We start from the raw sequence: 16035 nt of genomic DNA on the forward strand, positions 1-16035 counted from the left end.
TGTACGAGAAGCCAATGAGAAAGCTGAATGGCAAAAAGCCATGAATACAGAAATGGAAGCTCTAGAGAAGAACAGAATTTGGAAGAAATGTATCTTACCGACAGAAAAAAAGTCAGTTGGGTACAAATGGGTTTTCACCATTAAACACAAGGCAGATGACACTATTAAACGGTACAAGACAAGGTTAATGGCCAAAGGTTATACCCAAATATGAATTTGGTTTTTTATTACAATGATCAGGAAACTGTATGATGCTTTTTCCGTTTGCAATACTTGAATCCCACAGCTATCTGGAGGACAAGGACAATGGAGTTAATTGCTTGTCTCCTTACTTCGTTGCCAATCTCAAAGGGGTTCATTTGCAAGGAGCAGATATAATTAGTGGTCAGAATCTAACTATTGATGGTGGCTTTACTATTAATCCAATGTCGGGTTTGTTTTCAATATCTTAATAAGTTTGAAGACTTTAAACTTGATGTCATATTTCGTGGACTGATTTGTTATTCTTGTTGTGATTGTGTACGGATATGGCAATGTGCAATTGTTTCCATCTAATAGTAAAATAAACAAATGTGTATGTTTGGTAAAGTCCTCAATAAGCTGCAATATAATTTCATAAATTAATATTCTGTCTAAATATATGTACCTGAAGTAAAACTATCCTTCAACATTATTCTTAATTGTTAACCTTATTATAAACTTTTAAGCTAAAAGCATAGTTTTCAATCTATAATTTGCAGCTTGTTATGGATTGGGAATTGTTGGATCTATCTGGAAGTTGCAGACGCTCCCATTCATCATGGTTGACACTTTTGAAGCACTGATCCACCATTTCTTCACTAACTAACTCAAGTTTTGAAGGCTCCCACTTAAAATAAGAGAAGAAAAAGGAAAATAAATCAACATTTAGTTGACAGATATGAAAAGAAATTTAAAACAGAATTATTTCTCTCTATACAAAAAAATGGCATATTATAGGAAACATTTCAAGTGTATTGGGGAGTACTGCTGCACCAATTGTTTTAACTGTTGATTTCAATTAATATATATTATATATATTTTTTATAATTCAGATCAACGGTTAAAATAATTGGAGCACCGGAACTTCCGATGCACTTAAAATATTTCCCATATTATATATATATATATATCCTTAATTACCTTGGGCTTGTTGTCTTTGTCAAAGAGCTTTGCTCTTGAACCCTGTCCGTATGATTCAATTAATTTGAGTGAATTGTAAAATAAAAAGGGAATTATTAGTTAAATAATTAAAAGTTAATTTCATGATCCTTTTTATTTGGACAAAAAATTGTAGTGGTGTTAAAATATTTACCTCAAAGAGATCATAACTAACGGTTCCTCTAATGACATGGCTGGCAATATTATAATCCCGATAAAGACATTCTTCGATATTTTGTATTCGACTTTTTCTTATCTGAAAGACATCAAATTGTAGCATTTTTTTTCAATAATTAATAATTAAAAGAGAAAATTCTACTCTCCTCCCATGTGAGATGCTAAAATGACACTCCTCTCCCCTCTATTTTATAAATATACATTCTTCTCCCTTCTAACTTTTAAAAAACCTCCTCTTTAATCCATTTTAAATTTTTTTGTGTTAACTAATATTAACTTTATCCATTTTTTTTAAAAAATAAATTATTTTTTTAAAAAAATACCCATTAACAAAAGTTTTATTTTTTATCATTAAATTTTTCTTACCAAAATACCCTTTAATAAATTATTCTTTTATTGATTAAATTATACTTTTACCAAAATATTTTTAAAAAATTAATAATTAAATTATTTTTTTCTAAGATACCTACCCTTCAATAATTTTTTAATTATTAAATTATAATTTTACTAAAATTTTTGTTAATAATTATTTTTATATTTACTATTAATTTTTTGATATCAATATATATTATTTTAACATTAAATAAAAAAATTTTACCACTGTTAATATGTATAATAATTAATATATATTGATATTAATAATCTTACTAACAAATTTTATTTAATGTTAAAATAATATATATAAATATCAAAAAATTAATAGTAAAATATAAACAAATTGTTAACGAAAATTTTGGTAAAATTATAATTTAATAATTAAAAAATTATTGAAGGGTATTTTAAAAAAAATAATATAATTATTAAATTTTTTTAAAAATATAATTTAATCAATAAAAGAATAATTTATTAAAGGATATTTTAGTAAGTAAAATTTAATAATAAAAAATAAAATTTTTGTTAATGGATATTTTTTTTTTAAATAATTTTTTTCTTAAAAAATAGATAAAGTTAACATTAGTTAACACAAAAAGTTTAAAATAGATTAAAGATGAGGTTTTTTAAAAGTTAGAAGGGAGAAAAATGTACATTTATAAAATAGAAGGGAATGGAATGTTATTTTAACATTTTACAAGAAAAGAGAATAGAATTTTCTCTAATTAAAAAATTACAACTAACTAATAATATATTTTTTAAGGACTAACATACTTACTAATTTAAGAGTTATTTTGAGACTTATGGGACTTGCTGAACGCATTGAGCTTAATGCATCTGTTATCCACTTTTCTGTTCCATTTTCTAATAATTCATTTTCCTATAAATATAATTAATCATTTAAAATTAAATAATACTTTATTTATTCCAAGATAAAATGTATAAACTTTGTACGTCTAATTAACTTGATGCGTATACTTACCAAAGTATGGATTATATCTTCCACAGTTTCTTTGGAAAAACATTTGTTTATAATCTCCAATCTGTTTTGAGTTGTTGCTCTTCACACTATCAATTCTCAAAGTGCAGAAAATCATAAAAAAAAATTTCTTTTTATACCAATTATTGACTTACCTCATAAAAGAGCTGTTTTTTCTTGCATATGCTTTGTTAGCAAAAGTTTCTATTAACGTGGCAATAGTTGATACATTTGAAGAAGTAACAGCTTGCAGGGCATTTTCCAAAGATTGTAGCCTCTATTACCAAAAATAAATAAATAATTTATGCAAATATCTAATTATATATTATTATAATTATTTTTAAATTTATTAGTTTTTTTTTAAAGATAAATGTTATTTTATTAATATAAAATAAAAGTATTTCCATAAAGAAGTATAAAAAAAATTGGGTATTTCCATTTATCATTAACTGTGACTGAAAGACTAAGAGTTTAGAAAAGAGTAAAGTAAGAGCAAAGAAAATTAGCAGCATCTATCAGCATCTATCATGTATGGCTTACGAGTTCACGCACTAAATTGTTGGCTTCTTTCACTATCTCTGGTGCCGGGTTTATTACCTTCTCAAAAACACACCGATTCCTCGCTTTCCAAGTGCTCAAACACAGCGCCGCTATGAGGAGGGTCTTTTGTCTACCGTCGAATTGAGCCGCTGCCCAGGATAAGACTAGTTGCCACCAATTGAAAAAGGTCTCTTCTTCTCTCATCCATAGGTCAGGGGTTATTAAACTTAGGCTCCATATTATTGAAGACAGGGGGAATTGGAACAAAGGATGAGAAATTGATTCAGCTTTCAACATGCATCGTGGACAAGTGGCAGGAGTGGATGCGAACCGGCTGTGAACTTGTTGCAACCCCGGAAGCTTTTCATGAAAACTTTTCCATAGAAAAACCTTAATTTTATGAGGTAATTTCAATTCCCAAATGTTATTCCAGACTCTGTTGTTCTGTATGTTCTGGGTCTCAATGAAGTAGGAGAATGAAAGAATCCATAAACAATTTTGTATCCTGACCCAACTTCATATATACCAGATTTTGTCCAGCACCAATTAACTTCATCCTCCTCCTCTGTTGGTTTGATTGAAAAAATTTTATTGCATATATCAACTGAAAAATTGACTCAATCAGATTTCTATTCTAGCTTCTATCAGGATTTAGTAACGCACTAATGTAATACACTTGCAGATTTGGCGAGCTTGTGAGTGTATTTTGAGGGACATTAAGGGGCACTGGTGGTGGGAGTCAGGGGTCATGGAAGATGCGAACATTAGTACCAGAGCCTATTTTCCATAACAAGCCTTTCTCGATCACCTTGCGCCCTTCAAGAACACTTCTCCAGCCCCACGACGGTACGCTTCCTATCTCTGCATGTAGAAAATCTGTATATCTAAAATATTTAGCTTTGAGCATTCTTGATAGAGTAAAATTAGGGTATTTCATTAGACGTCAACATTGCTTGCCCAATAACGCCAAATTTTGCGCCTTTAGGTCTTTGATCCCCAACCCTCCATCTTTCTTCGGTCTCGTCATTGTGTCCCATTTAATCCAAACCATTCTTCGTTCTATGCCTTTTTGACCCCACCAAAATTGCGAGAGCATGCTATGAATCTCACTCAACAGCGTGTCCGGGAGCTTGAAACAAGAGAGTGTATAAATAGGAATCGCCTCCCCCACCGCTCTCAATAGCGTGTGCCTGCCACCTGATGACAATAGACTTCTTTTCCAACCCATAATCATCTTCTGAACTTTATCCTTGATAGCTCCAAAGGTTGCTTTATTTTATTTTTGAACTATAGAGGGCAGTCCCAGGTATTTGTCTTGTGCTCCGATAAGTTCAATATTTAGTGTCTGAGCAACTGTTAGTCTTGTATTCTGAGGTGTGTTGTGACTGAAAAAGATAGCCAGCTTATTCAAATTGACTTTTTGCCCACTGAAACCCTCATAAATCTCTAACAATTCTAGAATACTTTGACTTGTATTAGGTGCGCTCTTGCAAAAAAGGATTGAATCATCAGCAAACAAAAGGTGATTAACTGTTTGGCATCTCCGATTAACTTGAACTCCTTGAATTAATCTGTTTTGCTCTTCCTTGTGTAGTAAGAAGGAAAGCCCTTCTGCACAAAAAAAGAAAGAGATATGGAGATAAGGGGTCACCCTGTCGGATGCCCCTATTTGGCCTAAAATAGCCAAAAGGTTGACCTTCCACAACGACAAAGTAAGAAACAGTCGTTACCAATTCCTTAGTCCAGTTAATCCATTTAGCATCAAAGCCCAGCTTATCCATAATATACCATAAGAAATGCCATTCAACCTTATCATAAGCCTTGCTCATGTCTAGTTTAATAGCCATCTCATATTCTGCTCTACTTCTCTTATTTTTCAAATAGTGCATACGTGGGCAATTCGAATATTATCTTAAATGAGTCTACCTTTGAGAAATGCACTCTGATTTGGACTTATAATTTTATTCATAATACCTTGTAATCGGTGCACCATAACTTTAGAAATAATTTTATACATAACTGAAGACAAACTGATCGGTCGTACCTGAGTCATGTCACTGGCATCTGGCACCTTTGGAATCAAACAAATTTGAGTATGATTGAAACTTTTTAGAAATTTTCCACTGTGAAAGAAACTTCTCACTGCCTTAAAAACGTCACCTCCAACTATATCCCAGAAAAAGTGAAAAAACTTAGCTGTAAACCCGTCATCACCAGGAGCACTCTGAGCATGAACACTAAATGTAACTCTTTTGACCTCGTCCATAGTTACTGGCCTTTGGAGCCTACGGTTCATGGAAGCTGTAACCTTAGGCTCCAAATCCTCTAAGTATGGATTCAGATCAGCCGAACAAGAAGAAATAAAAATATCGCAAAAGTAGTCTTTAGCTACCTTTGTAATATCATCCGGTTTCGATGCAATCTCATTGTCTCTCCCCACTAATCTCCAAGTTCTGTTCCTTCGCATCCTTGATTGAAATTTCTGATGAAAGAATCTAGTGTTCTGATCTCCTTCTTTTAGCCACTTGACTCTAGATTTTTCTCGCCAATAGCTCTCTTCTTTCAAATATGCCAGCTCCAACTTCTCCTCCAAACAGGTAACCTCCTTTCCCCCATTGATTTCAGCCACCCGCAACTCCTCTAGTTTAGCTTGAAGGTCCTCAATTTCTTTCCGAGAGTTTGCTTTGTGAGTTTTCTATCATTGAACTAGTCTATATCTACAAACTTTCAACTTTTGGGCCAAGGAGAACATAACCGAGCTTACAACCTCCATTCTCCACACTTCACTGACAATTCTCTTGACATCCTCTTCTCCACACCAACGTTCCTGGTATTTAAACCGCCTTTTACTATGCCAGGATTGAGGTTCGGTTTCCATCAAAATTGGAGCATGATCCGAGCCTGACTCTGTGAGCCTGTGCACCACTGCATTCGGAAACTTCAACTTCCATTCCATCCCAACTAAATAGCGGTCAAGCCTCTCCTTCACCAAATCCTCTCCTTGTCTTCAATTTGTCCACGTGAAAGGGCGCCCCACCATTCCAATATCCACTAATTCGTTACTATCAATAAAATTAGTGAATGTTGCAATGGTGGTTGCTGATTTTTTGCCTCCATCCTCCTTTTTCGTTGGCTTGTTATAGCATTAAAATCACCTGCTATTACCACTTTTTCTTCCAGGTGTTGGCTTATTGTTGTAAGCTCCTCAAACTGTAAGGATCGAATTTGTTCTGAACAACTCAAATGGACACCAATGAACGCCCATACCTCACTGCTTCTGACTTCCTTAATTTCGGCTGACACAAAGAATTCTCCACTGCTAATAATTTGAACACAGATGCTGTCCTTCCAAGCTAGCACAAGTCCTCCTGCCACTCCTGCCAGGTTAACAATATGCCAATTTTTGTAGCTGCATACCTGAAGTTTTGCTTCCACCGGACGAGATTGATTCTTTGTTTCACTTATAAACACAATCTCGGGGGAGTGGAATTTACAGATCCCTTTTAAGGTGTGAATTGTCAGGGGTCTCCCCAAACCCCAACAATTCAAAACTATAGTTCTCATGGCGCCTTGGGTGTCATTTGTAGGCTGGCACCCTCCACCATCTGTTCAACTGCATTTTCATCCTCTGTTCTTGCTTTCTTTGTAGATCCTTCAGCTATACCACTCATCAACCTTCTTTTAGGTTCACTTTTAGTATCTGACTTTGCAGCACCTTTTCTTGCTAACCTTTTCCACTTCCTACCTTTCTCTGTGGTGAGACACTGCCCAATAGCAAATTGCATAAGCTGCCCTTCATCCTCCTTGGTATTGGACTGACCAGCTATGATAACCTCCATGCATTCTGTTCTAGAATTGGTTGATTGAGGTGACTCAGGTGCTGCCCTGTTACCAGTGTCTTGTGATTTCAAACTTTGTTTCCCTTCTTGCATTGACATCCCTACAAATTCTTCCAATAAGCAGTTTGAGACCGGTTTTTTCTTACGTTGAGTGGCCTTATTCTGATTTTGGGTTGAGTTATTGAATGTTCTTTCTCCTTCAGAGTAGATTCACGTTCCCACTTGGCTGGCTTTAGCCCATTCGCCAATGTCATCCTCTTTTACCATATCACTCTCTGTGTCCTTCAGTAGATCATGGCAGTTTTTCACCTCGTGCCCCAATTTTGCGCAATAGGTACAGAACTTTTCAAGTCTCTCATAGCGCAGTACCACTTCTACCTCCTTTTTATTAGGTCCTGCCACTATTAACTGATCTCTCACTTGCCTGGCAGCATCAATATTGATTTTGGCCTTCACAATCCTAGTTTCTCTGCCTCGCATCTGAAATTTACCTACCTCCAACACTGTGCCCAGTTTCTCTCCCAATTTACGTCAAACTTCGAGAGTTTTAAACGATTCTGGAAAATCCCAAAATTGAACCCAAACTGGAAAATTGGAAATAATCTCTTCATCATAGTTCTGATCTTCCTTCCATCTCTTGACATTGAGCACATAATCTTTGAATAGCCATAGAGAACCACGTTCAATACGCAAGACATCCACTTCTTTATTAAAAAAGAATTGGAAGGAATTATCCCCTTTGTCACTCACACTAAATCCTTCCAGGTTTTCCCATATAGCCTTTAAAACATTCTCCATGGTTCCAACTGAGAAGGTTTTGGAAGCAAAGAGTCTGCCATAGAGACTATTGGAGCAAGCGTTAATACCTTCTGATATGTCTGCCTCTTCCAATAGAATCACATTCCTACCTCCTTTCCGGTTGTCTTCCTCAGTCCAATCTTCATCCTTCGTTGTCTCAGCCATTCAGATTACGAAAACTTGTATTGAGATTTAATTGACATTGACAATGTAGCCTTGACGACAGTAGGAACTCCGTTAAAAAATCCTAACAGAACACTAAAAAATCCTAATAGAGCAATTTAAAAGAGTACGTACTCCTCGTACTCTCAGAGTCTAATTATATGAAGGGAATTATCTATTTCCCTCTTAATTCTCTCTAATCCTCTTTGTTTGATTAATTCTTTCTATATTCAATTTCTTTCTCCAACAACGGTGCTTTTATTGACCACTCTATCTAATTTTTGGAATGGTTTGATGGACTCAAACATCACCCAAACTATCAGTGTGAGTGAGTATTACGACAAATTCACAGCTTACGCAAATCGTGTTCGTATGAAGAAGACTCAACAGAATCAGAATTTTAAATCTCAGATCTAGAAATCCAATCAAAATTTCAAGGTACAGTTCCAGCATCACCGCCATGGCGTTGGACAATGATGATGCTTATAGCACCACTCGGGGCAACGGTGATGGCGATGGGGAACTCACGGGCATAAGCAGGTCTGAGGACGGCGCCGTCGCGAAGGGAAAGGTGGAGGACGAGGATCTATCGGATCGGAAACTCGACACCAAAGCTGCGTTGCTGGTTCACAAACGCGGCGATCGTAGGTGGAGCAGTTGCGAGAAAGAACGCGACGAACGACGAGGTGGTAGCGCAGCGTAGAGGACGATGCTGCCGTGAAGGGGAGGCAGAGAACGTTTGCGAAAGCAACGGTGTCGAACGCAGATCTTCGGGCAAGAGCGGCGATGATGCGGAGGCCACCACCACTACCTTCTTATATGTCTGCCTCTTCCAATAGAATCACATTCCTACCTCCTTTCCATTTGTCTTCCTCGATTCGATCTTCATCCCTAGTTGTCTCAGGCATGCAGATTACGTAAACTTGTATTGAGATTTAATTGACGTTAACAATGTAGCCTTAACGACAGTAGAAATTCTATTAAAAAATCCTAACAGAGCAATTTAAAAGAGTACGTACTCCTCGTACTCTCAGAGTCTCTCACGTGGCTTTCAAACTTACTAGTTAAAGATATTCATCCAAATATATGAATTTAATTAGATGAAAATGTAAAGTAGTTGTTACGAGTAAAATATTGGCCAAGCTCAATTAGTATAGTTTCATTTACTATAAATAGAGATAGTAAAAATATAATAGGAAAGAAAGTAATTTGTATTTTTTTTTTTGGAATTCAATGAAGGAAATTATCTCTTTTCCTCTTAATTCTCTCTAGAATAAAGTATCGTTTTTGTGTAAGTATCAAAGTTGTCCCTAACATTTGAATCATACTATTTAAGTCCCTAACGTTTCAAAATTGACTCAATGTTGTCCTGCCGTTAGGAATCTATTAACGGAATTGACGGTGGGACAAAATTGAGACGATTTTGAAACGTTAGGGACTTAAATAGAACGAACACGTTGGGGACAAAAATGATACATAGAAATAAATTTTAATTTTATCCTTCAATAATATTATTTTTTACAGTACATAGTTATTCAATTATTTTTCAATCACATCTAAGTAAATTACACTTAATCACATTAATTTTATTCTAAATAAATTTATTTTTTTTATAATTTTACTCTTAAAAATTTTTACTCATCATAAAATATTTGTAAAATGACTAGTACATAAACTTGTTAGGGAACAAAAATAATACCTATACAATAAAGTAATGTGATTCTAGTCATTTTACAAACATTTCATGATGAGTAAAAATTTTTAAGAGTAAAATTATAAAAAAATAAATTTATTTAGAATCAAAGTAATGTGATTAAGTGTAATTTACTTAAATGTGATTAAAAAATAATTGAATAACTATGTACCGTAAAAGATTGATATTAGTGAAGGATAAAATTAAAATTTAATTTTATGTATCGTTTTTGTCCCCCAACGTTTTTGTCTTATTTAAGTCCTTAACGTTTCAAAATCTTTTCAATTTTGTCCCGCTGTCAATTTCGTTAACAGATTCTTAACGGCAGGACAACATTGAGTCAATTTTGAAACGTTAGGAATTTAAATAGGACGATTCAAACGTTAGGGACAACTTTGAGACTTACCCCAAACGTTGAGGACAAAAACAATACTTTACTCTTCTCTCTAATCCTCTCTGTTTGATTAATTCTTTCTATATTCAATTTCTTTCTCCAACAGTAGTCTTAAGAACAATTTATTAAAATTAAAGTCATAAATAAATCTAACAAAAGTGGATTCAAAAAACATCATCAAAAATAAAAATGGTGAAAGTTTTACCATTGAAGGGATGAAATGAGTGGCTAAACCACATGCTAGCATTTCTGCTCCCTTCAAACGTGTGCCAGTTAACCCCAAGTATTCCCCTGCATAAATAAGGTATTAATTTTAAAATGATTAAGTTTGATCAAGTTAGATAATCCAACCCTATTTATATGTTTAATTTTTTTAAGGGTAAAATACTAAATTGGTCCCCTAAGTTTGGGTAATTCTGTTTTAGTCCTTAAGGTTTAAAGTATTCTATTTGAATCCAAAAAAGTTTCATTTAGCATCAATTTAGTCTCACAGTGAGGTCAAAATTAAATAATTAACAAGATGTCCTACATAACAACAGTTCAAGAACAAAATCGATAATTTGGAGAACAAGTACAAGCTCTAGAGGTACAAAATCAACCATTGATGCATCAATACATTTATTTATCATTTTCTTTAGTTTTATAGAAAATATTTTATTTATATTATAAAAAAATAATAAATAAATGTATTGATGTATCAATAGTTGATTTTATACCTCTGGAGCTTGTACTTGTTCTCCAGATTATCGATTTTGTTCTTGTACTGTTGTTATGTAGGACATTTTGTTAATTATTTAATTTTGACCTCACTGTGAGACTAAATTGATGCTAAATGAAACTTTTTTGAATTCAAATAGAATACTTTAAACCTTAAGGACCAAAACAGAATTACACCCAAACCTAGAGGACCAATTTAGTACTTTACCTTTTTTTTAAGATATAGTTTCTTTTCTCCAACCGTTAAATAACATTTAATTATAATGGTTTTTTTAATAAATAATAATTTTAATATTTACCGTTTTATACAAAAATACAACTATTTAGTATTTTATATATTATTTCTCATTTTTGCAGTCAGTGTATTATTCTCCAATTTCACAGTCTCTAATATTTATATGAGTAATGGTATATATAATCAATAAAATTTATTATTTTGATTAATATTTAACTAATAAAAATATTTTTAAAACCCTAAATCTTAAATTTTAATAGTATAAAAATAAAATATTAACTATTATCGATAAAAAATATTGGTCTCTTGATATTTTTCTTTGATTAAGAAATTTATCAAAAATATTATTTGTACATTAAAATCACATTATTATATTTGTATATAAATATATGTGTAGTTTAATTTATTTTTAATATATATTTATATTTTAACATATATTTTATATTAATGACTGATTTTAGTGACTAATTTTAATGTACAAAAATGTACCGAAATAACCAGGAAGCCTAGAAAGGAAGTAACTTGCACCGGCATCCGGAAAATGTCCTATATGTACCTCTGGCATAGCAAATATCTACAAATAATTCATTTACAATATAAATAATTATATATATATATATATATATATATATATATATATATATATATATATATATATATATATATATATATATATTGAATAATGAAAACTTTGATTTAGTAGAAGCGAAGAAAAGCATACAGCATTTTCAGTGATAATCCTAAAGGTTGCGTTCATGGACAGAGTTGCTCCTCCTCCCATGGCCACTCCATCAATCAGACACACCTTAATTGTTATTATCATTAGAAACAATGATAGCCAATTTTAATTGTTTAATATACCTAATAAATAAACAAGAGTTTTGCTATGCTGTATTTTAATGGTATTGATTAATCCATATCATAAAAAAAATACTTTAATATTTTTAATATATTCAATGTATTAAAAACTAAAAACGTAAAAAAGTATTTTTATAATAAATAATATTAAAACATTTTTTCAATAATATACTTAATCAATTTTTTTACCGCACATGTATATGATAGCAAAACCCATAAAACAAAAATGATGAAATTTATTAAGGAACAAGTAGTGTAGTATTAACTATTAACTATATAACTCACCACGTGCTTTTTGTAGGTCGCTACCAAGTGATTTAGAGTGAGTGCTTTCCTATAGAATATTAGAGGATAGGTCCAATGTCCTGGTTTCATATATAGATCATGAGATTAAATTAATGTAATGGTTTCATAAAGCATTATTGTATATTGGCTTAACACTCATTCAATATAAGATAATTATTAATTTCTTCCACCATAACCAATTTGAGTTGTTGGTCAGGGGTCAGCTTATTCGTTATTATCACCATAACCAATTTTGTGTTTATATGAACAACTTAGTCCAATAATAACTAGTATAACCATTTAATTTATACGATTTACCTGTTAATGAACATGTAACTGTTGCTAATACATCGCCGCCGGAACAAAAAGCTTTCGCATTACCCTATTTAACACAAACATATAAGATTTTGTAATTTCATTTTTATATCAGAGTACAAATTTGAATTAGGTCCATTATAATATTTTTTTTAATTCAAAATATAAACTTGCATTTAATCCCCCTAAATTCATCAGAAGACTATAAAACATTCCTGCTTTCTACCTTCAATATAACAAGCTTGACCGAAGAGTCGTTCTCATATAATCTCAAACTCCTTAAAAGTTGAGAAACCTGCAAAACACCGCAAAATTCTAAACTAATAGACATATAAATGATTATATATTTCCTTTCACAAAACTAATTGATCCCTTAATATACTGGAAGCTCCAATTGAAGACTTAATTGTGTAATATTAAAAAGAACAGAATTAATTTTAATATGAACTACACTTATACCATTTCATGGTTAAGACTATTTAGTTTGCTAGGCCTGTTTAGCATCACCACCTTTACACAAGAGTTTCCTGTGATTATAAGCACCTGTAAAGAGGCATATAATAATATAATTAATTTGAAAAATATAATAGCCACAATATTTTAATTCTTTTATAAGGCAGGTAGAGCAATTAGCTAAAGATTTAAGTAGATAATATTCCGTTCGTTAATCTCATTTGAGATAGGTGTCTCTTATATTTGTTTATGGATTTTATGAGCATGTTTTTAATTTCTAGTATTTGGAATAATGATGATTATCATGTTTTAGAATTTTTTTTTTGTTACGATAAAATGTTCTTATATGATAGTATACTTAGGGTAAAGTATAAATATACTCTTTATTCCTAAAGGTTTTGTAAACATTTTTCAAAATATTTTTAACATTTAATTTGATTTTATTTAATCTAATATTTTAATAAAATTATTTATCTTTTTGTTAAAATTTTTTATGGTCAAAATTATTTATTTTTACCAAAGTTATTACTCTTATTTATAACTATCAATTATCATCCTTCTCATCATTTGTTAACATCACTACCGTCCTTCTCTCAACCCACGGTTCTAGATGAAGGAGGATAAAAAAAAAATTTGAGGATGATGATTATTAGGTGTAAATAGAAATATTTTTAAAAAAATTAATTTGAGTATCAAAAAGTTTAATATAGAAATAAAATTGAAATCTATATATTTCAAACATTAAGAATGAAAATAAATTAAATTAAATATTAAAATATTTTTAAATTTATACAAATTTTAAGGATAAAAAATATAGTTTAAAGTTTGCTCAATACTTAACATAGTTATTGTTTGGAGAATAATGCTAGATGAAGAATGATATTTTATTTATGGGTTAAGTATTGTTTTCGTCTCTAACGTCTTGGGTCAAAATCAAAATCGTCCCCAACTTTTTTTCGTTATTAAAATCATCCTCAACGTTCAAAAACACTTTAAAATCATCATTTCCCGAATTCTTAGACCAAAATACCCTCATCATCATTAAAAAAAAAAAAACACGAGAGGGGGCAGGGGAGAGGTGAGAAGGGAAAAGGGGAAGGGTGAGGGGGCAGGGGAGAAGGGAGGGGGGAGGGGGGACGGTGCCGGCGAAGGCGGAAAGGGGAAAGGACGCGTGTGGGGGGGGGGGAGGGGAAAGGACGCGGGGTGGGATGGGGGGAGGGGGAAAGGGGGAAAGGGGGAAGGGGGACGGCGGCGGCGAAGTTTGGAGCCGCTGTCGCCGTCGTCGTGGCCGTCGCCGTTGGGGATCGCGAGAGAGAGAGGAGACGCGAGCCACTGCCGCCGCCTCATCTGCATCGCTTTCTGCTTCTGCATCTTGTTTCTGCTTTCTTGCTTTCTTGTTTTTTTGTTTCTGCTTTCTTGCTTTCTGTTTTTGCTTTTTAGTTTGGTGTTGTTTGGTGTTGTTGCTGTTGTTTGGTGTTCTTGGTGTTGGTGTTGGTGGTGGTGTTTGTGTTGGTTGGTGTTGGTGGTGGTGTTTGTGGTGCTGGTGGTGGTAATGTTGGTGGCAGTGGAGGACTGGAGGTGGTGGGGGGAGAAAGGTGAAGAGGAGAATGATAATGATAAGGGTATTTTTAAAGCATTTCTGAACGTTGAGGATGATTTTAATAACGAAAAAAAGTCGGGGACGATTTTAATTTTGACTCAAGATGTTAGGGACAAAAACAATATTTAACCATTTATTTATTTATTTATTTTGGGTGGGGTGGGGGAAGGGGGTTGTTTTGGTTTAAACATGGACACTAGTACTAGAAGAGAGAGATGTATAATTAATTTGTGATAGAAAACAAATAATTGAGTTTGGTAAAATTTAAATTTAAATTTAGAATTTGAGTTATTTAATTTTAAAATTAGGTTTATATTTTACCTTTTACTATAGGAATAATTACAATTGTAATAAATTTCAATTAAGGTGCTGATTATTCACAGATAAAAATTTAGGTGCAATCGACTTTATGTGAAGTTGATAGTTGAGAGCCGTTAGATGAAATTATCAACTTCACGTGAAGTCAACTGTACCTGAGTTTCCACCTTATTCACAACTATTTCATAAAGTTTTCAGAAGGAAGAAAGATCGAGTATTAAAACCTGGTTTTCTCTGTCATGGGGCGGAAAAACTAGAGCCATGGTTTTGCAATGCAATTATAATATAATGCTTAGAGATACAAATACAATTCTGGAAGAGAGAGATGATAAAAGTTCAAGCATAGATATAAGTTGCTATATATAGCCAAAACAATAGAATAGCCAAGAGAATCTATAGATGGGATGAACCGATCGATATTATTCAAACAAAATAAATGTTTAACAAACCTTTCAAATTTCAATTAAGATGTGGACCATCATTCATGATAGGACAAAAATGTGAAAAGAAAAAAAAACAATCATACAATATCAATAATAATTTTAGGAAAACAAAACAAAATTAAAATTTATTTTATTTAATATTCATTAATTATTATAATAATTAATAAATATTAAATAAAATAAATTATGACTGATTTTAGCTAAAAAAAATTTATTATTAAACATTTTCACAACATCAAAAACAAACTATCTATCAATAACCTCTATAGAGTTAAATAAGAATTTCATATAGTTATGCTTTATTTGGTTTTCAAAAGTTTGTGGGTGTTTTAATTTTATAATCAAAAAAGGAGTTTTTTTTTTAAAGGTTGGTTAATTGTATGTTTTTACAATTAGAAACCCTAATATAATTGTTAGAAATTTAATTATTAGTGTTATCTTCTTCTATCAGCTTAAACTTTTGGGATGAATGGTTTCATGACATGGTATCACTTGAAAGGAAATGTTAGAGATATAACTATTAGTGTTACTTTCTCCTATCAGCTTAAACTTTTGGGATGATTGGTTTCATGACAATAATTTTATACAATATTTTGTTTAGTTCTCACACTTATCTCTAACTATACTACTATAGTCATTTTAGATTTTAAAATAATTTCATCAAATACTATTATTTAT

General features: G+C 32.2%; 1 protein-coding gene across 1 annotated transcript; it reads right to left on the minus strand.

The window, feature by feature from the left end:
* Nucleotides 1-727: 727 nt before the first annotated feature.
* LOC112749373 (probable 3-hydroxyisobutyryl-CoA hydrolase 3) lies at nucleotides 728-15177 on the minus strand. Its single transcript, XM_025797630.1, has 14 exons — nucleotides 15139-15177; nucleotides 13003-13086; nucleotides 12770-12838; nucleotides 12547-12610; nucleotides 12229-12308; nucleotides 11807-11890; nucleotides 11575-11659; nucleotides 10339-10424; nucleotides 2863-2984; nucleotides 2711-2771; nucleotides 2507-2608; nucleotides 1334-1435; nucleotides 1162-1203; nucleotides 728-868 (listed from the first exon to the last, which is right to left on the minus strand). Exons 1-14 carry the CDS (start codon nucleotides 15175-15177, stop codon nucleotides 728-730), a joined length of 1161 nt encoding a protein of 386 aa, XP_025653415.1.
* Nucleotides 15178-16035: the final 858 nt, after the last annotated feature.

Source organism: Arachis hypogaea, chromosome 15 (genome assembly GCF_003086295.3).
Source record: "Arachis hypogaea cultivar Tifrunner chromosome 15, arahy.Tifrunner.gnm2.J5K5, whole genome shotgun sequence".
In the NCBI taxonomy this organism is placed as follows: domain Eukaryota; kingdom Viridiplantae; phylum Streptophyta; class Magnoliopsida; order Fabales; family Fabaceae; genus Arachis; species Arachis hypogaea.

Bases quoted from the DNA above. Each gene is read 5' to 3' on its own strand.
- LOC112749373 (XM_025797630.1), bottom strand. From the start codon at position 15,177: ATGGCTCTAGTTTTTCCGCCCCATGACAGAGAAAACCAG. The intron at 10,425-11,574 runs GTACATTTTTGT...TTATTTATGCAG, and splicing joins TAGGCTTCCTGGTTATTTCG to GGGAATACTTGGGGTTAACT. The intron at 2,609-2,710 runs GTAAGTATACGC...TTATATTTATAG, and splicing joins AAGATATAATCCATACTTTG to GAAAATGAATTATTAGAAAA.